General features: G+C 43.7%; 1 protein-coding gene across 1 annotated transcript in view; it reads right to left on the minus strand.

The window, feature by feature from the left end:
* The window catches only part of birc6 (baculoviral IAP repeat containing 6), a 348,945-nt gene extending 332,211 nt beyond the window's left edge, over window positions 1-16,734 (minus strand). Inside the window, 2 exon segments of the mRNA XM_055639933.1 lie at window positions 597-778; window positions 16,408-16,734. Of these exon segments, the coding sequence (XP_055495908.1) occupies window positions 597-778; window positions 16,408-16,609 (384 nt within the window). The 5' untranslated portion in view covers window positions 16,610-16,734.
* Window positions 16,735-27,101: the final 10,367 nt, after the last annotated feature.

The following is a 27,101-nucleotide window of genomic DNA, read 5'->3' on the forward strand; positions in this document are numbered from 1 at the left end:
CATAGTTTGATTATTACACTTAGAGAAATACCATTATGTCCACCAGAGAAATCAGAAGAGGATTCAGTTTAATGTTTCATCTCAGAAACACTTTTTGACAATGGAGTACTCTGAACACTGCTCCAAAGCTGTAAACAATTTGAAAGTCTAATAAGCATTTGAAAATTAATTACAAATGGTATTTTATGTTGCAGTGCAGCATCCAACAGCCTAAAGACATTCAGATGAGGAAATCAACCCACACAGAAAATAACTGTTAGGAAACATGGCGTGTCAAATTTTACTTGTAAAATTGAAAATAAATTTACAGATTAAGGGCAAAATAAAATTCCCTGGTATTTCAAACTCAGAAATCAAAATCAATGAAAATAATAATGGATGCAAATAATTAACTATGGCTTAACATTGAAAACTCATAAAATCATACCACAATTCCAAAGCCATTAGGAATAATGATTGGAATGTATATGGCACGATATCAACTGATAAGGAAAAAAAATCCACAATGAACACTTTTCCAAAATGTTGTTTTTATAACAAAAATAAAGTACTTTATTTTAAGAAAGAGAGACCCCATCCAATAAACAACCCCTTACCTCTGTAACTGGCAATTCAAGCTGAACGACATCGTCCTGTTTTGAGACAGGTGTCTGCAGTGCTGTATCAAGTAGCAAGATGCCATTCAAGTCTTTTCTACAGCCAACTGCATAGTCATCCACAAAGACAACTTTATCCACCGCTGGAAAGTACTGACACCGCACCTGACCGCCTGGTTTGGCTGGAAAGAAAGAGATTCCAATTTGAATATCTATAAAGTATCCCTTTCACATTATGAAGTTTAAACTTCTGGTTTCTGAGCAGGCAGCCGTGAGGCGCCCCTGTACAGATGGTCAGCGAGCTGTTGTTACCAATACAAATCCAAGATTATACATTTGCACAGGTCATGAAACTGGATTTTTCTCAGCTCCGCATGCCATGAGCTAACAATTTTCTTTTAATATTGCACCAAAATCTGAATTTCTGGGCTTCGTAATTTGGATTGTTAAACATTGTACAATGAAAATCAGGAAGGATGTGCTATAGTTGCACAGGGAATGTTCTATGGTACTTTATTGTCACATGTACCAGGGTAAATGAAATTCCTTTTTTGCATTCAGCTCAGCAAAAGTATTGCTATACATAAGCACAATCATAGTTGAGTAGAAGTGCATAAGAATAATACTCTGAGACAGTTTTCATGAGTCACCAAATTTTGGTGCCATTTTTCATGATTCAAGTCTGTTGTTATGAAGTAGAGTTCTTAACTTGGCCATAAAGGCCCGTTGTCCTATTGGGGTTGCAGGGCTGGCCTGGCCAAGCAAAATTGTTGGTGTCCCCCCCACCCCGCTTTGTGCAGCTGCAGGCCACATTCGATGGGCGCACTTGGTCGTTTGGAGCGGCACCCGATCCAATCAAGCCAAAGGCTGCTGCCAGGCCTCCAGCAGCCCACTCCACCGACGCCTCAATAAACACGCAAAACTTCATCCCTCGTCTCACCCGGCCACTGTTCAGTCCCAGAGGCGCCTCCCACCGCCAGCCTCGTAACACCCAGAGTGTTTTTGAGGGCACGGTCGGCAAAACCCCGACCCACTTGCCGGCATCATTGTACACCCCTGCATCTGCTACCACCTCCATCTTGATTGCTGTACCCCATCTTAATGTAAAGTTAACAAAACTTTAGGCTCAAAAATGCACATTTGGAGAAAAGATGCCAATTTTTATTTAAATAAAAGCCTTTCATTCACGGAAAGTGGATGTTATAAAGGACCAGGATTCATTGCCCTTCAGAAATCCATTTAAATGATAGGGTTTGGTTGGCCATTTCACATGCAAGGCTCAACAGGGAATTCTATAGTCTGAAATGAAAGGACAATAGATTCCATCGATAAAGACATTGTTTAGTTCACCAATTTCCATTATAAGACAAGTCACAAGGAACTGCCGATGCAAGTTTACCAAAAAAAAGACAAAGTGATTGGAGTAATTCAGCAGGTTACACAGCATCTATGGAAAACGTGGATAGGTAATGTTTTGGGTCGGAAACCTTCATCAGACTAATTATGGTGGGCATGGGTGAAGGGGAGTGGGGGCAAGAAAAAGCCTGGCAAATACAGGTGACCTTTCTGTCGACCTCCTCCTTCGCCAGAGCAAGGCCACATGCAAACAGGAAAAAGAATACCTCATAATCTGCTTGAGTAGCTTACCACCTCACAGTATGGACATTGGATTGTCCAATTGTATATAACTAACCTACAAACAATCCTCCACTTCTCCCCGCCCCCGTCTTCCCTGTGCCCCTCCTGGACTTGGATCCATTTCTCTCCTTCCCTCTCCCACAGTCTGAAGAAGGGTCTCAACCCAAAACGTCACCCATTCCTTCTCTCCACAGATGCTGCCTAACCCGCTGATTTACTCCAGCTTTTTTTGTCTACCTGGGATGTTATGTTACAGACGTAGATGTGGGGTGAAGCCACATTTGGAGTATTGTGTTCAGTTTAGGAACTGAACTCAATACCTTGCTATAGGAAAGATGTTGTTAAGGTGTAAAGAGTGCCAGGACTCGAGGGGCTGAGTTAGGCATCGAGGTTGGGCTGGCTAGCACTATTCCATGGAGCACAGGAGGAGAGGAGCAGGGGTGATCTTTTAGAATTAAGCTAATTGGAAAAAATAATCAAAATGATATGATTTTAAATGCAATTTGGTGCCAGATTCTGGAATGCGCTGCTGGGGAGACACCGATTCCGTTATTACATTCAAAATGGAGACAAGTAGCTTAAAGAAGAGAACATATTTAATATATAGTAACTTGCAGTTACAGGGGGATGGTGATTAAAGTATTTGTGAGCAAAATCTCAGTGCTGAAATGAAATCCTTGACTCTTTAATATCCAAAATTATTTTGATCATCGTCTTAATTATATTACCATCTTAAAAAAATGAGTATATTGGTTCTCTCTTCACTAAGGATGACACACACAATCTCCTGGAAATACTAGGGGACCAAGGATCTAGTGAGAGGGAGGAACTGAAGGGAATCCACATTAGTCAGAAAATGGTGTGAGGTAAACTGTTGGAACTGAGAGCAGATAAATCCTCAGGGCCTGATGGTCTGCATCCCAGAGTACTCGAGGAGGTGGCCCTAGAAATCATTGATACATTGGTGTTCATTTTCCAATGTTCACTCGACCCTGGATCAGTTCCTGTGGACTGGAGGGTAGCCAATGTAACTCCACTTTTTAAGAAAGGAGGGAGAGAGAAAAAGGGGAATTATAGACCAGCCTTACATCGGTAGTGGGGAAGATGCTGGAGTTGATTATTAAAGATGTTATAACAGAGCATCTGGAAAGCAGTGACGGGATCGGTCAAAATCAGCATGGATTTATAAATGGAAAATCATGCTTGACTAATCTTTTTGGAATTATTTGAGAATGGAACAAGTAGAATGGATAAGGGAGAGCCAGTGGATGTGTTGTATCTGGCTTTCAAAAAGCCTTGGACGAGGTCCCGTACAAGAGATTAGTGTGCAAAATTAGAGCACATAGTATTGGGATGGATAGAGAACTGGTTCACAGACAGGAAGCAAAGAGTAGGAATTAACTGGTCCCTTTCAGAATGGCAGGCAGTAAATGGTACGGTGCCTCAAGGCTCGGTGCTTGGACCCCAGTTGTTTGCAATATATATATATTAGCAATTTAGACGAGGGAATTAGATGTAACATCTCTAAGTTTGCAGATGACACAAAGCTGGGTGGCAGTGTGAGCTGCGAGGAGGATGCTATGAGGCTGCAGGGTGACTTGGCTAGGTTGGGTGAGTGGGCAGAAGCATGACAGATACAATATAATGTGGATAAATGTGAGGTTATCCACTTTGATGGCAGAAACAGGAAGGCAGATTATTAACTGAATGGTGTCAGATTAGGAGAAGGGGAGGTGCAACAAGACCTGAGTGTGCTTGTACATCAGTCACTAAAAGTAAGCATGCAGGTACTGCAGGCAGTGAACAAAGCCAATGGCATGTTGACCTTTATTGCAAGAGGATTTGAGTTTAGGAACAAGGAGGTCCCACTGCAGTTGTGCAGTTGTTCAGTCTAAAGAAGGGTCTCGAAGGGAATTAAAGTGTTTGGCAACCGGGAGTTCAGGTTAAGCCCAGGCAGACGGAGAGAAGATATTCAGCGAAACAATCGTTCAGTCTATGTTTGGTCTCAGCAATGTATAAGAGTCCACACCTTGAACAACGGATAGTCCTTTCAGGTTAGATAGACGTTCACTTGCACCTCCCTCCAACCTCATCTACAGTATCCGTTGTTTGAGGTGTCTATATCTCTCGTTTCCCTCTCCCCCGAGTCTGAAGAAGGGTTTCGGCCCGAAAAGTCACCTATTCCTTTTCTCCAGAGATACTGTTTGACGTGTTGAGTTACACCAGCATTTTGTGTCTCTCTTTGGTTTAAACCAGCATCTACAGTTTCTTCCCTTGTGTCTATCTTTCATATTCAATACTCTGACTGAAGGCCAATGTGCGAAAAGCCTTTTTGGCCACCCTATCTACCTATCATGCTACTTTCAAAGAACTATACACCTGCATGCCTAGATCCCTCTGCTCTACAATACTCCCGAGAGCCCTACTAGTCACTGAAGAGAGCCACAAAATGCTGTAGTAACTCAGAGAAGACAGGCAGCATCTCTATTCACCGTGTAGGTCCTGCCCATGTCAGACATCCCAAAATGCAACGCCTCACATTTCTCCGTATTAAATTCCATCAAGCATTCCTCAGCTAACCTGGCCAACTGACCAAGATCCTGCTGCAATATTTCACAAACATCTTCACTATCTGCAATACCACCCACTTTTGTATCATCTGCAATCTTGCTAATCTTGCACTATACATTCTCATCCAAATCATTGACGTAGATGACAAACGTAACGGGCCCAGCACCGAACCCCAAGGCACACCACTAGTCACAGGCCTCCAGTCCGAGAGGTCTTCAGTCTCCAGTTCCACCATCACCCTCTGCTTCCTTCCATGGAGACAATTTTCTATCCAATCAACTATCTCTCCTTGGAACCCATGCGATCTAACTTTCCAGAGCAGCCGACCTTGTTGAATACTTTGCGGAAATCCATTTCTACACATCGACAGCTCTGCCCTCATCAAACTTTTTGGTCACATCTTCAAAAACTCAATCAGATTTGTGAGACACGACCTCCTAGGTACAAAACCATGCTGATTATCCATAATCATGCATCTAAATGCACGGATATCCTATTCGTCATAACACCCATAAGTATTCTTTCGAACTTCAGATGTTAAGCTCACTGACCTATAGTTTCCAGCCCTTGGTGAATCGAGGCACAACATTTGCCACCCTCCAGTTTCCAGCACATCTCCTGTATTTTATTACAACTTGTAAATTTCAGTCAGGGCTTCCCACAATGTCCTCGGATACTGATCCGGCCCAGGAGATTTGTCTACCTTTATACGCGTCAGGACCTTCAGCAACTCTTTGATCGCTCACCCTTGACTGCCCCAAGAAGTTCCTCAATCCTCGTCTTTCTCCTTGGTAAATATAGAGAAAAAATATTTTTTGAGAACTTTGCCCATCCCCTGTGGCTCCACACAGTTGCCTGTTCTGATTCCTGAACGATCCCTCCCTCTCTCCTCTCTCCGTTTACACTTTTCCCTTTATTATGTACATACAATCAATTGGGATTATCCTTAATGCTATCTGCCAGAGCTATCTCCTGTCCCCTTTTTGTCCTTCCGATTTCCTTTTAGATTGTTCCTTTGTTTCAAAACCTCCTCCAGAGATCCACTTTATCCCAGTTGCCTATACCTGTCCCATGCCTCGTTCTTACTCTTGACTAAAACATCGATAGGTGCACCGTAGAAAGCATTTCATCAGGATACACCACAGCTTGGTTTTGGAACAGCTCCATCCAAGACCGCAAGAGATTGCAGTGCATTGTGGACGCAGGCCAGACCATCACACAAACCAACCTCCCTTCTATTGGCCATGTCTACCTCACACTGCCTCGGCAAGGCCAGCAGCATTATCAAGGACGAGTCGCACCCTGGCCACTGCCACTTCTCCCCTCACGCAAAAGGTATAGAAGTGTGAAAACGCACACCACCAGATTCAGGGACAGTTTTTCCCAGCAGTTATCAGGCAACAGAATCATCCAAGCACAACCAGGGAGCAGTGCTGAACTACTGATCAGACTTTGCTAGCTTTACCTTGCACTAAACGTTATACCTATATCATGCAACAAAACACTGTAAATAACTCAATTGTAATCATGTTTTGTCTTTCTGTTGACTGGTTAGCACGCAACAAAACTATTCACTGTACCTCGGTACACTTGACAATAAACTAAACTGATCTGAAATAACACCTCAATTTCCCTCAACCCTGTCCCTCTTGAAGCTTCTGCACCCTGGAACATTGAGCCAGGCTACAACGACCCAGCCGCCGCATGTCCCTATCCATGCCCCAAGGTCATCTGCCTTACCCGTCAGGCCCCTTGCATTAAAATAAGTGCAATCCAAACCAACATTCCTTCCACACACTCTGCCTTTCTCCTGCCTGTTCTGCCCTCTATACTTCCTCTCATCACCCTCCATAACAACTTCTAACCTGTCACCTGCCTCTGTCCTGTATAAGATCCTACCCCCCCTGCCAATCTAGTTTAAACCCACCATTGTAACTTGAAAGGTGTACGAATACCAATGTCTTACTCAAAAACAGAGGGTGGCACAGTGATACAGCAGTATAGTTGCTCTCTTACAGCACCAGAGACCCGGGTACAACCCTGGCTATGGATACTGACTGTACGGAGTTTGAACGTTCTCCCTATGAGGCCTAGGTTTTCTCTGGGTACTCCTTTTTCCTCCCACATTTCAAAGACGTGCACGTTTGTAGGTTAATTGGCTGCTGTAAATTGTCCCTAGTGTGTCGGATGCAAAAGTGAGATAACATAGAACTAGTGTACGAGTGATTGTTGGTCAGTGCAGACTCCTTGGGCCAAAGAGCCCATTTCCATGCTGTATCTTTAGACTTTTGTCAGGCTGACAATTAAACACAGAGACGGAGAGCAAAGCAAGCAAAACGCAGCTGCACACTGATTTTACTCCAAGTAGAGATGGATTTTATTTTTTATTTTGGTGAGGTTGTTGGGTGCAAGTCAGTCATACATCATGGAACAGGCCCTTTTGGCCCAACTTGCCTATGCCAACCAAGATGCCCATCTACGCAGTCCCAATTGACAGTGTTTGGCAAATGTCCATCTTCCCCATCACTTCTCATCACTACATAGGGACCGCAGTTAAAATGCTGCCTATACTAATAAATAGAAAATGAACAAGAATGATACAAAAATCCCCAGATGCCAAAACATTGGATTATTTGTAGGTGTGTGCTTGATGGTCAGTGGGGAGGGGAGTTGGTGGGCTAAAGGGCTCCTGCTTTAGTACCGTACGATTATGGAATCCATGCTGAGGAGTTGCAAAGCAATGCAGGAAAGAGGCAATAATTGGCTTTGCCAAACCATCAAGAGCATCATTCTAAATGTTACACCTGCTTTGAAAGATATCTACTTATCATTAATACCATTCCTTCACTGAAATGTCCAGTACTAAGGGAAATATTTGATTGCCACTATTCAAACTGTACAATGTGAAAGCTCATGTATCTCAGGTGATTCACCTTTCCCCATGCAGAAATGCAGATGATGCAATATCCATATAGTGGCAAAATTCATATCCTCTATTTTGGTTTAAGATATTGTATCACGTTAGATTTGTGGAAGCATTTACAAATTCACCAACAGTAAAATCTGCCTGCAGGAATGGAAGAGCAATATTTTCATTTTAATACTACTAATGAAGATTTCTGCATCTCTGAGAATCATGCACAAGAGATAGCCATGGTAACCAAGGTGCTGCTGGTCAACACTCATTTTATCACTGATCTGTTGGAAATTAGAGACAGCATTAAAATACACAATGGAAAAGACAAATCACTAAAATAATGCTGCATTGATGACACAAAAACATGCTGTTGAGTTTTTCATGAATTCTTGTTTCATATACATGCTGTTAAAGTAACAGTATTGACAGATTTCTCCTTTTTTTTTTAAATTTGGCACTCCATTTTGTTTTGTCCATTTTATTTGCCTTATCCATTATACATCCTGGGAGATTCAAAAGCTTCAGTTCATTCCAGCTTGGTACTATAAAAACAAAACTGAAATCTGTGATTCACTCAGTCCAGATTCTGTAGGACGACACAAACCAACTTTGTCTCTGCTCTCAAACGTTAAAAGTTGCTAAGCACCAAGCTCACAAATAATTAAGGATCGATGAAAGTTAATTGCAGGCACGTTTCAGAATTTTAGCTCTTCCCACTAAATGGGGAGGAGCTGCATATACATTTATAAAACTACCAAACTAAATTGAGCTTTCAAGGGGCACAAATTGTCAAAAATGCAAATTTCACCACTTCCTCAAAAAACAAACACAAACAATTATTATTATTAGAGTAATTCAGCGGGTCAGGAGGACATGATTAGGCATCCAAAATGACCTCAAAGTTTCTTCACTGCCATCTAATTGGGCAGGACATCAACGGTCTCAATTTGTCCAGCAGTTTATATTTTGCTCCAGATACCAAAATGTGCATACTTCATATTCTGCTGGAGTAGGTTACAACTCAATATGACTTCTCCAATTTCAAGTAAACCCCATCAACCCGTTTTTTCCCATGGCCCCCCCCCAGTATAGAAACATAGAAAATAGGTGCAGGAGGAAGCCATTCGGCCCTTCGGGCCAGCACCGCCATTCATTGTGATCATGGCTGATCGGCCCCAATCAATAAACCGTGCCTGCCTTCTCCCCATATCCCTTGATTCCACTAGCCCCTAGAGCTCTATCTAACTCTCTCTTAAATCCATCCAGTGATTTGGCCTCCACTGCCCTCTGTGGCAAGGAATTCCATAAATTCACTACTCTCTGGGTGAAAAAAAAATTCTCACCTCAGTCTTAAATGGCCTCCCCTTTATTCTAATACTGTGGCCCCTGGTTCTGGACTCGCCCAACATTGGGAACATTTGTCCTGCTTGTCCAGTCCTTTTATAATTTTATATGTTTCTGTAAGAACCCCCTCATCCTTCTAAACTCCAGTGAATACAAGCCTAGTCTTTTCAATCTTTCCTCATATGACAGTCCCACCATCCCAGGGATCAATCCCGTGAACCTACGATGCACTGCCTCAATCACAAAGATGTCCTTCCTCAAATTAGGAGACCAAAACTGTGCACAATACTGCAGATGTGGTCTTACCAGAGCCGTATACAACTGCAGAAGAACCTCTTTACTCCTATACTGAAATCCTCTTGTTATGAAGGCCAACATTCCATTAGCTTTCTTCACTGCCTGCTGTACCTGCACGCCACCTTTCAGTGACTGGTGTACAGGTACACCCAGGTCTCACTGCACCTCCCCCTTACCTAACCTAACCCCATTGAGATAATAATCTGCCCCCTTGTTTTTGCCGCCAAAGTGGACAACCTCTTTGCTTCCTGTCTGCCAACCAATTTTCTATCCATGTCAACACCATACCTCCAATACCATGTGCTCTAATTTTAGTCACCAGTCTCCCGTGCGGGACCTTATCAAAGGCTTTCTGAAAGTCTAGATACACTACATCCATCGGCTCCCCTTCATCCATTTTACTCGTCACATCCTCAAAGATTTTCAGAAGATTAGTCAAGCATGATTTCCCTTTCATAAATCCATGTTGACTTGGACAAATCCTTTTACTGCTATCCACATGCCCCATTATTACCTCGTTAATAATTGACTCCAGCATCTTTACCACCACCGAAGTCAGGCTAATTGGTCTGTAATTCCCCGTTTTCTCTCTCGCTCCTTTCTTGAAAAGTGGGATAACATTAGTATGTACTAAACTCTCCCACCCCACCACCTCCCCCTGCCCCTCCTCCTGCCAAGTCTTTTCCCCTCCTTCCCACACTCACTTTCCGACAGTCCCCATTTCCCAGACTCACCCATTTCCCTTTAATCCCCAGTTCCTCATCACACATATCCCTCCTTTTAACTCTAAATTTCACTCCACCTCTTCTGTCCTTATGTGATATCCTTTTGCCTCATTTTCACATCCATCTATTGTCCCTAACTCAGCCCATCTACCACACCCATTCTCCCTTAACCAGTATCAACCTATCACTGTCCTGGCTTTGTCCTATCCCCACCTTGCTTTTCCATCTTTCTACACACTACTCCAATTCCTCTGAAGAAGGATCGCTATCCGAATAGTTGTCTGTCCAATCCCTTCAGGTACTGCCCGACCCGCTAAGTTCCTCCAGCACATTGTGTCATGCTCACATTTTTAGCATCTGCATTTCTTGTGTCATCATGTGAAATCTTTCAAGAGAGAGTAATGCCCCTGTCCCACTTAGGAAACCCGAACGGAATCCTCTGGAGACTTTGCGCCCTACCCAAGGTTTACGTGCGGTTTCCCGGAGGTTTTTTGTCAGTCTCCCTACCTGCAACGACCGGCAACCTCGGGGAACCGCACGGAAACCTTGGGTGGGGCGCAAAGTCTCCAGATGTTTCCGTTCTGGTTTCTTAAGTGGGACAGGGCCCATTTTGGATGATCAGCCATGATTATATTGAATGGCTGGCTCGAAGGGCCTAATGGCCTACTCCTGTATCTATTTTCCATGTTTTTCTATGTTTTCTAAATTGAAGCCATGTAAACTGTGCTGATAAACAATGACAAGATAATGTCGAGATCCTGATGAGTATTGACAGGGTGGATGTGGAAAACGCCTTCTCTTGTGACCCAATCAGGAATTAGAAGGTCACTGATTAACAGATGGGTGGCTATTTACAAGAAGGAGTCACACATTTACGAAGCAAAGGATCATAATCTCTGGAACACCTTTGCTCAGAGGATTGCGGAAACAAAGTCTACGAATAGGTTTAAAGTGGACCATATTTGAACCATATGTTCAAATGTGGTTTGGACACCATGTGTAGATCAGATCAATGGAAGTCATTTCACTTTGAGGATTTTACATCTGCCAAGTAGGGCCTTATTTTAACATTTCCCCAGTAACACAGAATCTCTAATAATGCAGTGTACCTCAGCACAGCACAAGTGATTTGCACTAGATTTCAGTGTCCAAGTCTCTGAAAAGGGACTTGAACTCAAACAACCTTTTTACTCTACATACCAACAGTTTCTTAGCATCTACCACACAGACGTTGCATAAACTTCTATGCTGTAGATTTTTCCGCCCAAAGACAGGCTTTAAATCTGGACCCAAGGAACCACTGGAGATGTAACATACCTGTTCTAACACCCTACCTACCCCCAAATACCATGTGCTCTAATTTTAGTCACCACTCCCATGCGGGACCCTATCAAAGGCTTTCTGAGTCTAGATACTCTACATCCACTGGCACCCCTTCATCCATTTTACTTGTCACATCCTCAAAAAATTCCAGAAGATTAGAATAGAATAGAATAGTTTCTTTATTGTCATTGTAACATGAACCATGTACAACAAAATTAAAAAATGTCAGCCAGTCAGTGCACCATTCAAACTTTTCTAAAAGCTAACGATACATACAAGGTAAAATATTAAAAGATAAACTAAAATAAATATCATGAAAATAGCACGCATAAACACCCAACCCTCCATCCTTCTGTCGATTTCACAGTGTACCACAGTCCCTTAGTATGTCTCGGTAGTCAAGCATGATTACCATTTCATAAATCCATTTTGACTTGGACTAATCCTTTTACTGCTATCCAAATGCCCCATTATTAAGTCTTTAATAATTGCCTCCAACATCTTTCCCACCTCCAAAGTCAAGCTAACTGGTCTGTAATTCCCCGTTTTCTCTCTCGCTCCTTTCTTGAAAATTGGGATAACATTAGCTATCCTCCAATCCACAGGAACTGATCCTGAATCGATTGAACACTGGAAAATGATCACCAATGCGTCCACTATTTCTGGAGCCACCTCCCCGAGGCCCCTGGGATGCAGACCATCAGGCCCAGGGGAATTATCATTGTTCAGTCCCATTAGCCTACCCAATACTATTTCTTGCCTAATGAAAATTTCTTTTGGTTCCTCTACCCCCTTAGATCCTCTGTCCTCCAGTACATCTGGGAGATTGTTTGTGTCTTCCTTAGTGAAGACAGATCCGAAGTACCTGTTCAACTCTTCTGCCATTTCCTTGTTACCCAGAATAATTTCACCCGTATCAGCCTTCAAGGGACCCACATTTGACTTATCTACTCTTTTTCCCTTAACATATCTAAATAAGCTTTTACTGTCCTTTATATTCCTGGCCAGCTTCCCTTTGTACTTCATCTTTTCAGCCCGTATTGCCAGATTTGTTTCCTTCTGTTGTCCTATGAAAGTTTCCCAATCCTCTGGCTTCCGGCTACTCGTTGCTGTGTTATACATCTTTTAGTTTTATCCCCAACTTCCCTTGTCAGCCACGGTTGCCTCCTGCTCTCCTTAGAATCTTTCTTCCTTTTTGGAATGAAATGATCCTGCGTCTTCCGGATTATGCCCAGAAATTCCTGCCATTGCTGTTCCACCATCATTCTTGCTAGGATCCCTTTCCTGTCTACCTTGGCCAGCACCCCTCTCATGCCTTCATAGTCCCCTTTGTTCAACTGCATCACTGCCACTTCCTATTTAACCTTCTCCTTCTCAAATTTCAGATTAAAACTAATCATATTATGATCACTACCCTCCAAGCGGTTCCTTTACCTCAAGTTCTCTTATCATATCTGGTTCATTCGACAACACTAAATCCAGAATTGCCTTTTCTCTGGTCGGCTCCATTACAAGCTGCTCTGAGAATCCATCTCGGAGGCACTCTACAAACTCTCTTTCTTGGGGTCCTGAACCAACCTGATTTTCCCAGTCTACCTGTATATTGAAATCCCCCATCACCACAGTGGCATTATCTTTGTTACATGCCTGTTTTAACTCCTGCTGCAACTTATACCCTACATCCACAGACTACTATTTGGGGGTCTGTAGATAACACCAATTAGTGTCTTCTTGCCTTTACAATTCCTCTCAATCCACAGTGACTCTACCTCGTCAGTCCCTATGTCTTCCCTCGCAAGGGACTGAATTCCATCCCTCACAAGCGGATCTACCCCCACCCCTACACTGCCCACCTGCCTGTCCTTTCAAGAGGACTAGAAAATAAAAGCAAATGTAAGATTCATACAAAATAGTGCAGGAGTAGGCCCTTCAGCCCTTCAAGCCAGCACCGTTATTCAATACGATTATTGCTGATCATCTAAAATCAGTACCCCATTCTGGCTTTTTCCACATATCCGTTGATTCCCTTACTTCCCTTAGTTAAATCTAATTCACTCTTGAGCACATCCACAGTGAATTGGCCTCCACTGCCTTCTGTGGCAGAGAATTCCACAGATTCACAACTCTCTGGGTGAAAACATTTTTCCTCATCTCTGTAATGCTGAGGCCTTAAAACTCACTGATCTGGCCACATTTAGTATATTGTGAAGATGGACACAAAATGCTGGAGTAACTCAGTGGGACAGGTAGCATTTCTGGAGAGAAGGAATGGGTGACGTTTCTCGATCCAAAACATCTCATTCCTTCTCTCCAAAGATGCTGCCTATCCCGTTGAGTTATTCCAGCACTTTGTCTCTTCAGTGTAAACCAGCATCTACAATTCCTTCCTCCACATTTGGAATATTGTAAGCACCTTTGGACTCCATATCTGAGAGAGATGTGCTGCCAGAGGAGCTTTAAGAGAACGACCCAGGGATGCTTGGTTTAACATATGAAGAGTGTTTAATGGTTCTGGGCCATTAGAAGGATGAGTGAGTGGGGAGCTCATTGAAACCAACCGAATAATGAAATGCCTAGATAGAGTGGATGCGAAAAGGATGATTACAGTAGTGGGAGAGTCTAGGACCAGAGGGCATATCCTCAGAATAAAATAACGTACCTTTAGAAGGGAGAGGAGGAGGAATTTCTTTAGCCAGAAGGTGATGAATCTGTGGAATTCATTGCCACAGAAGATTGTTAGGCTCTTTTTTTATAATGGTGTCAAAGATCACGGAGAAGACAGGAGATTGGGGTCGAGGACGAAAAATAGATCAGCCATGATGGAATGGCAGAGCAGACTCAATGGACCAAAATGGTTCAATTCTGTTCCTGTGTCTAAATATTTCTTAAATATTTCAAGAACCACGTAAAATAATAATTTCAAAAAAATGAATCATGTAACAAAATCTTGATAGAATTAAATTCCACTCAGAACTGTTTACCATGAAGCACATCTACAAAGTACAGTAAAATCGTATCTCTTATTCATGCATCTAGATTTCTCGTGCAACCACTGACCAGCAAATTTCACTCCAAGCATCATGCAAAATGCGAAGTTTATTTCTTTGAAACCTGGTAATTCATGCGGTGAGTACATTCATTCAATTTATTTTTGCATTAATACTGCTTTTACTTAAAATACAGAATTACAGTGCGAAACATCATCTGAAAGGGTAAGATGATATAGTTCAATTTATTGAAAGGTTTATGTACAAAATACTTGTTTACGGGATTTCTTTTGTGCAATTTTTATGAAACAAATATATTCATGCAACCAGCAATCCCACCCCACCCCCCCCCCCCTGCCCCCAATTTCTTGTGGATATTGGATGGCCAACTTTACCGTTAGCCCTAAGAGCTTTATCTAACTCAACTTCCAAACGGTATTTAGTCATACAGTGTGAAAACAGACCCTTCGGCCCAACTCGCCCAACAATGTCCCGGCTACCCTAGTCTCACTTGCCTGCGCTTGGTCCACAACCCTCCAAACCTGTCCTAGCCGTGTATTTGTCCAACTGTTTCTTAAACGATGGAATAGTCCCAGCATCAACTACCTCCTCTGGCAACTTGTTCCATGCACCCATCACCCTCTGTGTGAAAAAGTTACCCCTTGGATTCCTATTAAATCTTTTCCCCTTCACCTTGAACCTATGTGCTCTGGTCCTCGATTCCACAACTCTGGGTAAAAGACTGTGCATCTACCCGATCTATTCCTTTCATGACTTGTACACCTCTATAAGATCTCCCCTCATCCTCCTGCCTCCATGGAATAAAGACCTAGCCTACTTAACCTCTCCGTATAGTTCACACCCTCTAGTCCTAGCAACATCCTCGTAAATCTTTTCTGAACCCTTTCAAGCTTGACAATATCTTTCCTATAACATGGTGCCCAGAGCTGAACACAATATTCTAAATGCGGTCTCACCAAAGTCTTATACAACTGCAACATGACCTCCCAATTTCTATACTCAATACTCTGACTGATGAAGCCCAAAGTGCCAAAAGCCTTTTTGACTACCTTATCTACCTGTGACTCGACCTTCAAGGAAACATGCACTTGTACTACTGGATCACTTTGCTCTACAACACTACCCAGAGGCCTACCACTTACTGTGTAGGTCCTGCCCTTGTTCGCCATCCCAAAATGCAACACCTCACACTCGGAAATTTACCACTATTATTGTGCACATATGCACAATATATGTGATATTTTATTAGCATTACACAATTATAATATTTATAAATAATGAAAAGCCCCAATACAATGCACACTATATATATATGAGCTCCATCACCATACATGCCAATGTTTCAATGTAGATTAAAAATGGAGTAAATATGAGCATATTTAACATTCAGGATGTATATACTAATTGAAACATTTGCAATCGTTTACACATTGAGAAGTTTGACCATTTTGTACTGTCCCATAGAGCCTTGAGAAATGAGCGCTGTGACACAATGTTTTTACTCAATTTGAAGGACCATGATTCTTGGAGAAGGAGGAAATGGTAAAGAGAAAGAAAAACAGAAAGCCGGTGTACAATCAGCGATTCGGGCTGTTATAGTGACACATTTCCAACCCATCCTCGCCAACACATTTTTTTAACCATCACACTGTAATTTAGCAAGCCATCACCTCGGCTTTTCCAACCAATTGTACGGGCTGGATGAAGATGCATCTGCCACACTTTCCCCGATGTCAGCCCGCCCTCCCTCCCCACACGGGCTCAGTTGTCATTCCCAGGCCGGGCTTGTGTCGATGGCCGCCGCCTGCCGCTTCCCGCACCAGCCCTTCCCTTCCCTCCCCTTCCATTCCCTTCCCCTCCCGATCGTCAAGCGGGAACAGCGAGCGGCTCGACCGTGGCGGGCTGAAGGCGGAGACAGATGCCGCCGCGGTTGCGACTCCACCGTCGGCCCGGTGCGGTGCGGCCCGGCCCGGCCCACACTGACTCACCATTTAACCGGGACACCTGCAGCACGGCGCCCGAGGTGCCATCGATGACTTTGACGGTGGAGTGGCTGGTGACGGCGAGGATCGCGTTGAGGGACGGGTGGTAGGCCAGGCTCCGCAGCCCTTCCTCACAGCTCAGGCAGCCGTCGCGGGTAACGAGCCACTCAGGCTCGGGCTCGGGCTCGGCCGCTGCCGCCGCCGCCATGTTGGAAGCAGCTGTGAAACAGGAAGAGCCGCCCCGCCGCCAACTTTAACCCCGCCGCGCTCGTCACAAGCAGCCTGGCAACCGCACAGGAAGCGACCGCCGCACGTCACCGCCACGGCACGGCACGGCGCGTCACGGGCACGGCACGGCGCGTCACCGGCACGTCACGGCACGGCACGGCACGGCAGGGAGGGAGGGCCAGGAGCAAGAGGGCAGGGGCAAGGCAAGATGGGAGGGCAAGGGGGACAAGAAGGCAGAGGGCAAGGCAAGAAGGCAGGGGCAAGAGGGCAGGACCAGGGGCAAGAGGGCAAGGCCAGGGAAGGCAGGGGCAAGAGGGCAAGGCCAGGGCAAGAGGGTAAGAAAGGCCAGGGCAGAGGCAAGAGGACAACGCTAACAAGGGGGCAAGGCAGGGCCAGAGAGGGCAGGGACAAGGCCTGTAATAGGGCAAGGCCGGCAAGGGAATAGAAGGCAAGGCGAGGCCAGGGCAGGTGTGCGAGGGCAGGATCAGGCAAGGCACTAGATAATAGGTGCAGGAGTAGGCCATTCGGCCAGCACCGCCATTCAATGTGATCATGGCTGATCATCCCCAATCAGTACCCGTTCCTGCCTTCTCCCCATATCCCCCGACTCCGCTATTTTTAAGAGCCCTATCTAGCTCTCGCTTTAAAGCATCCAGAGAACCTACCTCCACCGCCCTCTGAGGCAGAGAATTCCACACTCACCATTCTCTGTGAGAAAAAGTGTTTCCTCGTCTCCGTTCTAAATGGCTTACTCCTTATTCTTAAACTGTGGCCCCTGGTTCTGGACTCTCCCAACATCGGGAACAATTTAGTGTCCAAGCCCTTAACAATCGTATATGTTTCAATGAGATACCCTCTCATCCTTCTAAACTCCAGAGTGTACAAGCCCAGCTGCTCCATTCACTCAGCATATGACAGTCCCGTCATCCCGGGAATTAACCTTGTGAACCTACGCTGCACTCCCTCAATAGCAAGAATGTCCTTCCTCAAATTAGGGGACCAAAACTGCACACAATACTCCAGGTGTGGTCTCACTCGGGCTCTGAACAACTGCAGAAGGACCTCTTTGCTCCTATATTCGATTCCTCTTGTTATAAAGGCCAACATGCCATTCGCTTTCTTCACTGCCTGCTGTACATGCATGCTTACTTTCATAGATTGATGAACAAGGACCCCCAGATCCTGTTGTACTTGCCCTTTTCCCAACATGATGCCATTTAGATAGTATTTAGAATGAAGGCTGTGTTGGGAAAGACAAGGGCGGAGCACCCTGGGCAATATGGGGCAACGCATAGTACCGGCGTGATCAAGGGAGTGTGGAAAGAACTCTGGACATGATGGCGGGGCGGGGGGGGGGAGGGGGATTGAATAAGGTTTAACACCCGAGCGTGATAGGTGCTGGCGGAAATGAAACACCTAATGTCATGGATGCTGGGGAAATGCCAGCATAATGAAGAAAGTGAGGGTAGTTCAACAATCATGGTGGAGGGAGGGGCTACCTAACAAAATGACATCGTTGCAGAAATATGGGGCACAATGAAGAAGGGGGCAGACTTTCCAAAATCAATGTTGCGATCCGTGGTGCGGTGGAAGGTAAGCTGTGATCCCAGGGTAATGTGGAAGGTATTACAAGCATTGTGGTACGATTGGGATAACAGAGAGGCACATGGAGTATTGGGGAGCCAAATCATCGTGTATGAAGAAGGGGCACAATAATGATGGGGGTATCCAGGCATTTGATGGGTAATGAGAAAGGAACACCAGTCCTAATGGTATCAGAGTAACAAGGGAAAGGTGGGGCAGAGCGTTTAGTTTAGAGATACAGCACGGAAACAGGCCCTTCGGCCCACCAAGTCCGCATTGACCAGCAATCACCCGTACGCACTAGTTCAATGTTATTATCGGTGAGCGTGCAGGGAGTGGAGCAACATGGGATATTTTCATGATGAAGGGAGCAGGAAAAGGGAAAGTTTTCACAGCAGTCTGCAGGAAGAGAAGCCCAAGTGGTGGAAGTTTTTGTGAGATATAACCAGCTGTTGGTAGAGGAGGTAGACTTAGTAAATGAGGAAGGAAAACATGGGGATCTTGAATTGGGACGGGGGAAAGGGGTAATTAGTGAAGGAACATTGTGGTGTGAATACTGAGGTAGGGTGGGGGAGATAGTCATACCGCAATGGAAACAGACCCTCCAGCCATTCCAATGCACATGACCATCAACCATGCCTTTACACTAATCCCTAGATTAAACCTATTTTTTCAACAACCCACTGTTTCTGTCAATTACATAGAACAGCACAGCGCAAGAACACGCCTGAAGAAGGGTCTTGACCCGAAATCTCACCCATTTCTTCTATCCAGAGATGCTGTCTGTCCCACTGAGTTACTCCAGCATTTTGTGTCTATCTTTGACAAGAATGGGCCCTTTGGTCCAGACTGTCTGTGCCAGACATAATACCAAACCATCAAAAACCACCTGCTCATAAGCCATATTCTTCCATTCCCCACATATCCACATGCCGATCCAAAATTGTTTTAAATGCCACTAACATATCTGCTTCAACCACTACCCCGGTAATGCGTTCCAAACACTCACCACCCTCTGTGTCAAATCTCCCCCAGCTCATCTCCTTTAAATTTGCCCCTCTCACCTTAAAACATGTCCATTTTTTTTTCCATCATGGGAAAATGATTCTGATGTCTGCCCTATATATACTTATCATAATTTTATACACTTCCCTCAGGCCTCTCCGCAACCACCAGCATTTCAGAGGAAACAATCCAAGTCTGTGCAACCTATGTCTGTAGTTACATTGCCCTCCATAATGTTTGGGACAAAGACCCATCATTTATTTATCTGCCTCTGTACTCCACAATTTGAGATTTGTAGCAGAAAAAAATCACATGTGGTTAAAGTGCACATTCTCAGATTTTATTAAAGGCCACTTTTATACATTTTGGTTTCACCATGTAGAAATTACAGCAGTGTTTATACATAGTCCCCCATTTAAGGGCACCATAATGTTTGGAACACAGCAATGTCATGTAAATGAAAGTAATCATGTTTAGTATTTAGTTGCATATCCTTTGCATGCAATGACTGCTTGAAGTCTGCGATTCATGGACATCACCAGTTGCTGGGTGTCTTCTCTAGTGATGCTCTGCCAGGCTTGAATTGCAGCCATCTTTAGCTTATGCTTGTTTAGGGGGCTAGTCCCCTTCAGTTTTTTCTTCAGCCTATAAAAGGCATACTTAATTGGGTTCAGAGCGGGTGATCGACTTGGCCACTCAAGAATTTACAATTTTTTAGCTTTGAAAAACTCCTTTGTTGCTTTAGCGACATGTTTGGGATTATTGGCTTGCTGCAGAATGAACTGAGTTTTGAGACATTTGTTTGAACTTAAGTAGATAGGATATGTCTATGCCCTTCAGAAATCATTATGCTACTACCATCAGCAGTTGTATCATCAATAAAGATGAGCCAGTACCGTCAGCAGCCATGCATGCCCAGGCCATAACACCCCCACCACCGTGTTTCACAGATGAGGTGGTATGCTTTGGATCTTGGGCAGTTCCTTCTCTCCTCGATACTTGGCTCTTGCCATCCCTCTGATATAAGTTAATCTTCGTCTCATCTGTCCACAAGACCTTTTTCCAGAATTGTGGTTGCTCTTTTAAGTATTCTCTAACAGTTTTATTCTTGTTTCTCAGTCTCATAATGGCTTTTTTGACTTTCATTGGTACAACTTTGGTCCTCATGTTGATAAACAGCAATAAAAGTTTCTGAAGGTGATTGGACGAGAGACCGTGTGCTGAGAGCTCCCTTATACCTGCATTAAGGAGGAAATTAAACACACCTGAGCAATTACAAATGCCTGTGAAGCCATGTGTTCCAAACATTATGGTGCCCTGAAATGGGGGGGGGGACTATGTATAAACACAGTTGTAATTTCTACATGGTGAAACCAAAATGTATAAAAATGGCCTTTAATAAAATCTGACAATGGGCACTTTGGGTGACGTTTTGGGTCGAGACCCTTCCTCAGTCCCTATTACCTCCAAAGTTTTTGCATGATGTATAGATGGGATTACATAGCCCAGGTAGCAGGTTGCTGCCCACTTGGCTGACAGCCAGGGATATGTTTTGTGCCAGCAGATAAAATAGGTGATTCCCTTAGACAACCAGGTATTGTCAAAATCCTGCCATTGGTTAGGTTATGTGCAACAATGACCCCCATTCCTGAATCCTCCCAGTTTCTACTTTATGGGGCAGCCACTGGTGCCGACATGATGACCCCCCCCCACTCCTGTTTCTAACCAAACAGACAAAACATGTAGGGCGACCAGTGCCCAAAGTGTTTGTAACTGTTAGAAAGGGAGGTGAAGAGGTGTTGGTGACAAAGATTGTTGGTACCACCCTTTGAAGGGGTAGCCGGCTAATGGTCATTTATCTTTGGAGCCATCCAGTGGCTGGCTTCCTGTTGAGGTGGATGTGGATCTGTTTTGGGTGACACATCATTCTGCCGTCTCTCGGACACATTAAAACGATTAGCGGGTTTCCACGCTTACTATGAGTGGCGACCTTTGCACAAGCCCAGCATGCAGACTTGTTAGTAGTCTTAGCATAAGTATAAGTTAGGTATAGGAAGGTATTCAAATTCAGTTCAGGACAGACACGTGCTGTTAAAATAGTAAAACTCCACAAAGTCAACATTCCTGGAGATATAATTTTATCCTTGCGGATGTCTTAATGATGGTATCCTCGTAACCATTGGGGTGACTGTTGGACATCGCCCGCCTCCAGCTTCTGCTTCTCGTGGTCTAGCATCCTCTGTCTGCTGAACTTTCTGCGTCCTTTCCTGGTGTCAGTCTTGCAAATACTTCGGTGTTGAGGCCAGTTCAGGCAGGGTTTTTGTTCTCCATCCTAGGCAGACCAACCTCAATAGGTCCCTCAATTCAGGCCAAAGGCCGTTCAACAGTGCACTTTTCAGGGGTCCCTCAAATTGTTCACCCGAATATTAGGCCATGTATTGTTCTATGCATTGGATGTAGTCTTCAACGTCTTCGTCCTTCTTTTGTGTGGCGTCCATTACCTTTGACAAGAAAAGTCCTTTTTGGAAAGGCCCTGTGAAGGGCGCCATGTTAAAGCTTCCAAGAACTCTTGTGCGGGTCGTGTAGTAGGCCGGGGATTGTCTCCTTCACCGTGCAACCAAAGGTGGTTGAAATGTTCCTCTAACTTTGCAAACTGTGGTTCTTTCAGTCATCCGAATAGGAGAATTTCCATATTCAAACAATTGGTTCATGACATAGGACAATAGCCTTAAGTTGGTCAATGGCTTTCTCCAGATCCGCATTGACATCTAATAATGCTCCCACTAATGCCCGCAGTTCTGAGAGGCGCCAGGGTCTGTGGCCAGTAACCGGCTGTACTCCGGGGCCGAGGTAGTAGCGGAGAGGGAGAGCACTTACTGGAAGAGTGGGGTCCAATTGTTGGTTTTGTGCTGCTTTGTCTGCGTTAGTTTTTGCCCGTGTTTGTGGTCCCACCCCCAGGGCTATTTGTGTATGAGCTGCTGTAGCAGGTATGAGGCTGGGCTGCTGCAGCAACAGTAGGACCAGGTCGTGGATGGGGTATGTAGCAGTGGGCAATCGTTCCACAGTTCCTGTAGTCCATCTTCATCTTCCTGACACCATCTTGCTTTTTCCTCCTTAAACCATCATTTGAATAGCCGCTGGTTTATTCTGTTTGTCTTCATTTTTCTTCCCATCCATCCTTCTCCTGTTTTTTGTTCCTCGCTTCAATGCTCATTTGTGTCGTCTGACTCTCATTTCCAATCACCAAACGCTATCCAATTCACTTTCTTTCTTCCTCGAAGGTTAGGGTCTCGTTCATTAAAACCTCCTCTAATCAGTTGATGCAGTGCTTGTTAAAAGAACCATCAGGGCTTGTTGGCATTTCTAGTCCACTTATCCTATTTCTTTAAGTCTGCCACAGAGGACTGGCTACAATTTTGGAACGTAAGTGGGCTTTGTCCATTTCCCATTTCCATGATACATTAATATGCTTGAACTGGTGTAAACAAATGTTTTTTATGACTTCACATGAAAAGATACTTAACACATTAAACATTTACTTCAGGATAAAAGTACATGTACTTAAACTAAACAGTAAGCTTTAAACTTTTAAACAGTTAAATTCTCAGTTTACAACTATAAATGGAGACGTTCTCAGCTTATAACTTTACATTTATTTTCTTAAATCTCAAATTTATCAATTCACAACTTTATCAAAATTTCAATTTTACTAGATACCTTTTTCTTATTTTACCAGTAGACATCTCTGATGTATTATAATTACATCTTACCTTGGTTAGAGATCCCTAAGAGATGTCTCTCATGCAGAAAAAAATGTCCTTGATGTGTCGAGAATTCAATTTCATGCATTCCTGATGCATCCTGTCCAATGCACTTTATTCAGTTTCCTGCATCCCCGATGCACCTTATCAAAACTTACATGCTCTATTACCTTAAAACAATGATGCATTATTGTTCAGGATACGCTTTTGTTGATCCTAGTCTCTTTAGCTTTTTGTTTCATAGAGAAAATGATCAGCATCATAAGTTTAAGATGAGAGGGGAAAGATTTAATAGGAAGCAGAAGGGCAACCTCTTCACTCAGAGGGTGGTGGGTATATGGGACGAGCTGCCAGAGGATGTAGTTGAGACAGGTATAATAAACTATATAATCTCAAAAGTCTCATCTTGACTACTCCCTGTCTGCGCTTTATATTGATTTTAGAAAAAACGCAACCATATATCACTATGATTTTTGACCATCTTACTCTCAGTCCTCCTCCGCTGAGCAGGCCTCGAGGATTTTTCCCAAGGAAAAAAAAAAGGTTATGAGTGTTTAAAAAACCTTGAGATCCTCTCGCCTGTCAATCAGCGCGGTGAAGGTAACGCCCCTGGGGGGGGGCTGAAATGAAATGAAAATGCAATGAGCTGGTTGGCCTGCCCTGTGCTTGAAACTGCAATGGAAATGAAATGAAATGGAAATGCAATGAGCTGTTTGGCCTGCCCTGTGCTTGAAACTGCAATGGCAATGGAAGTGAAATGAAAATGCAATGAACTGTTTGGTCTGCCCCCCGTGCTTGAAACTGCAATGACAATGGAAATGAAATGAAAATGCAATGAGCAGTTTGGCCTGCCCTGTGCTTGAAACTGCAATGGCAATGGAAGTGAAATGAAATTGCAATGAGCTGTTTGGCCTGCCTTGTGCTTGAAACTGCAATGGCAATGAAAATGAAATGAAAATGCAATGAGCTGTTTGGCCTGCCCTGTGCTTGAAACTGCAATGGCAATGGAAGTATATAAGCTGAGTATGGAAGCTGGGATGTAATGTTAAAATTGTACAAGGCATTGGTGAGACCAAATGTGGAGTATGGTGTACAATTTTGGTCGCCCAATTATAGGAAGGATGTCAACAAAATAGAGAGAGTACAGAGGAGATTTACTAGAATGTTGCCTGGGTTTCAATAACTAAGTTACAGAGATAGGTTGAATAAGTTAGGTCTTTATTCTCTGGAGCGCAGAAGGTTAAGGGGGGACTTGATAGAGGTCTTTAAAATGATGAGAGGGATAGACAGAGTTGATGTGGACAAGCTTTTCCCTTTGAGAATATGGAAGATTCAAACAAGAGGACATGACTTCAGAATTAAGGGACAGAAGTTTAGGGGTAACATGAGGGGGAACTTCTTTACTCAGAGAGTGGTAGCGGTGTGGAATGAGCTTCCAGTGGAAGTGGTGGCGGCAGGTTCATTGGTATCATTTAAAAATAAATTGGATAGGCATATGGATGAGAAGGGAATGGAGGGTTATGGTATGAGTGCAGGCAGGTGGGACTAAGGGAAAAAAGTTGTTCGGCACGGACTTGTAGGGCCGAGATGGCCTGTTTCCGTGCTGTAATTGTTATATGGTAATGGAAGTGAAATGAAAATGCAATCAGCTGTTTGGCCTGCGCTGTGCTTGAAACTGTAATGGCAATGGAAGTGAAATGAAAATGCAATGACCTGGTTGGCCTGCCCTGTGCTTGAAACTGCAATGGAAATGGAAGTGAAATGAAAATGCAATGAGCTGTTTGGCCTGCCCTGTGCTTGAAATTGAAATGGAAATGGAAATGAAAATGCAATCAGCTGTTTGGCCTGCCCTGTGCTTGAAATTGAAATGGAATTGAAATGAAATTAGTTATTTGGCCCACTAATTTCGGCCCACTTATTTCGGCCCACAAGGCCGTTTTAGCCGAGAAACCAGTCCTTTTGCCCAAAATGTCCGTATTAGCCCAGGAGGAGCATTTTGGCCCAAAAGGCAACTGCCAGGCCAGGAAAAGTCCAGAAAAAGTGGCTTTCACTGAGATTCCACACCGTTTTTTTTTTAAAGAGCCCTTTCGGCCCATCAGGCCTGTACTTAGAGCAGCTTGTAATGGAGCCAACCAGTGAAAAGGCAATTCTGGATTTATTGTTGTACTATGAACCAGATATGATAAGAGAACTCGAGGTAAAGGAACCGCTTGGAGGTAGTGATCATAATATGATTTGTTTTAATCTGCAATTTGAGAAGGAGAAGGTTAAATCGGAAGTGTCAGTGATGCAGTTGAACAAAGGGGACTATGAAGGCATGAGAGGGGTGCTGGCCAAGGTAGACTGGAAAGGGATCCTAGCAGGAATGACAGTGGAACAGCAATGGCAGGGATTTCTGGGCATAATCCGGAAGACGCAGGATCATTTCATTCCAAAAAGGAAGAAAGATTATATGGGGAGTAGGAGGCAACTGTGGCTGACAAGATAAGTTAGGGATAGAATAAAACTAAAAGAAAAGATGAATAACACAGCAACGAGTAGCTGGAAGCCAGAGGATTTGGAAACGTTCATAGGACAATAGAGGGAAACAAAACTGGCAATACGGGCTGAAAAGATGAAGTACAAAGGGTGTCCAGGAATATAAAGAAGGTCAGTAAAAGCTTCTTTAGATATGTTACAGGAAAAAGAGTGGCAAAGTCAAATGTGGGTCCCTTGAAGGCAGACACGGGTGAAATTATTATGGGTAACAAGGAAATGGCAGAAGAGTTGAACAGGTAACTCGGATCTGTCTTCACTAAGGAACACACAAACAATCTCCCAGATGTACTGGAGGACAGAGGATCTAAAGGGGTAGAGGAACTGAAAGAAATTTTCATTAGGCGAGAAATCATATTGGGTAGGCTAATGGGACTGAGGGATGATAAATCCCCTGGGCCTGATGGTCTGCATCCCAGGGTCCTCAGGGAGGTGGCTCTAGAAATAGTGGACACATTGGTGATCATTTTCCAATGTTCAATAGATTCAGGATCAGTTCCTGTGGATTGGAGGATAGCTAATGTTATCCCACTTTTCAAGAAAGGAGCGAGAGAGAAAACGGGGAATTACAGACCTGATAGCCTGACTTCAGTGGTGGGAAAGATGCTGGAGTCAATTATTAAAGACGTAATAATGGGGCATTTGGATAGCAGTAAAAGGATTAGTCCAAGTCAACATGGATTTATGAAAGGGAAATCATGCTTGACTAATCTGGAATTATTTGGGGATGTGACAAGTAAATTGGTGCCAGTGGATGTAGTGTATCTAGACTTTCAGAAAGCCTTTGATGAGACCTGGGATAATCATTTACTACAGGTGCATAAATGTTCGATCAACGTACGGCATACGCTCATCCAATTTAAAACATTACATAGATTATATTATTCAAAAACTAAATTAAATAAAATCTTCCCTAATGTTTCACCAATCTGTGATAAATGCCTATGTCAAGAAGCTACCATAGCGCACTCTTTTGTTTTTTGTACAAAAATCCAAAAATTCTGGTATGAAATATTTGATATTTTTTCAAAATTGATCAAAATAAAACTGGTACCAAAACCAGAATGGATTATCTTCGGAATATCGGAAGATAACCCTGAATTAAACGTGTTTCAGAAGAATTTATTTAATTACGGGCTAATAATGGGAAAAAGGCTTATACTTAAATTCTGGAAAAATGCGCCGACACCAACAATAAAAATGTGGATATCAAATATGTTTGAAACATTACATCTGGAAGAGATGAGATTCCTCCTAGCAGGTAAAGCAGACCAATTCCAAAAGACGTGGTCTATGTTTCTGGACCTATTACAAGTATGAGGTGCAATAGTAATCTAAAAAAAAAAACAAATATATAAATAAGCGGAATCAGGACCTGGTAACGGGAGGTAAAATAACAAAAACAGACTTGGTTGGTAGTCCCCTTTCTGCGGAGTTTAATGTTATAATAGAGCGATTGTTTCTACTTTCTCTTTCTCTCTTTTCTAGGGTCTATTTTCTCACTTTACTTCCTTCTCTAACTTCTTTCCTAAGGGGCTTTCTTTTCCTTACACTCTTGCACTGCACGACTCTCTTGCACTTTCTTTA

Source organism: Leucoraja erinacea, chromosome 8, assembly GCF_028641065.1.
Source record: "Leucoraja erinacea ecotype New England chromosome 8, Leri_hhj_1, whole genome shotgun sequence".
Lineage (NCBI taxonomy): Eukaryota > Metazoa > Chordata > Chondrichthyes > Rajiformes > Rajidae > Leucoraja > Leucoraja erinaceus.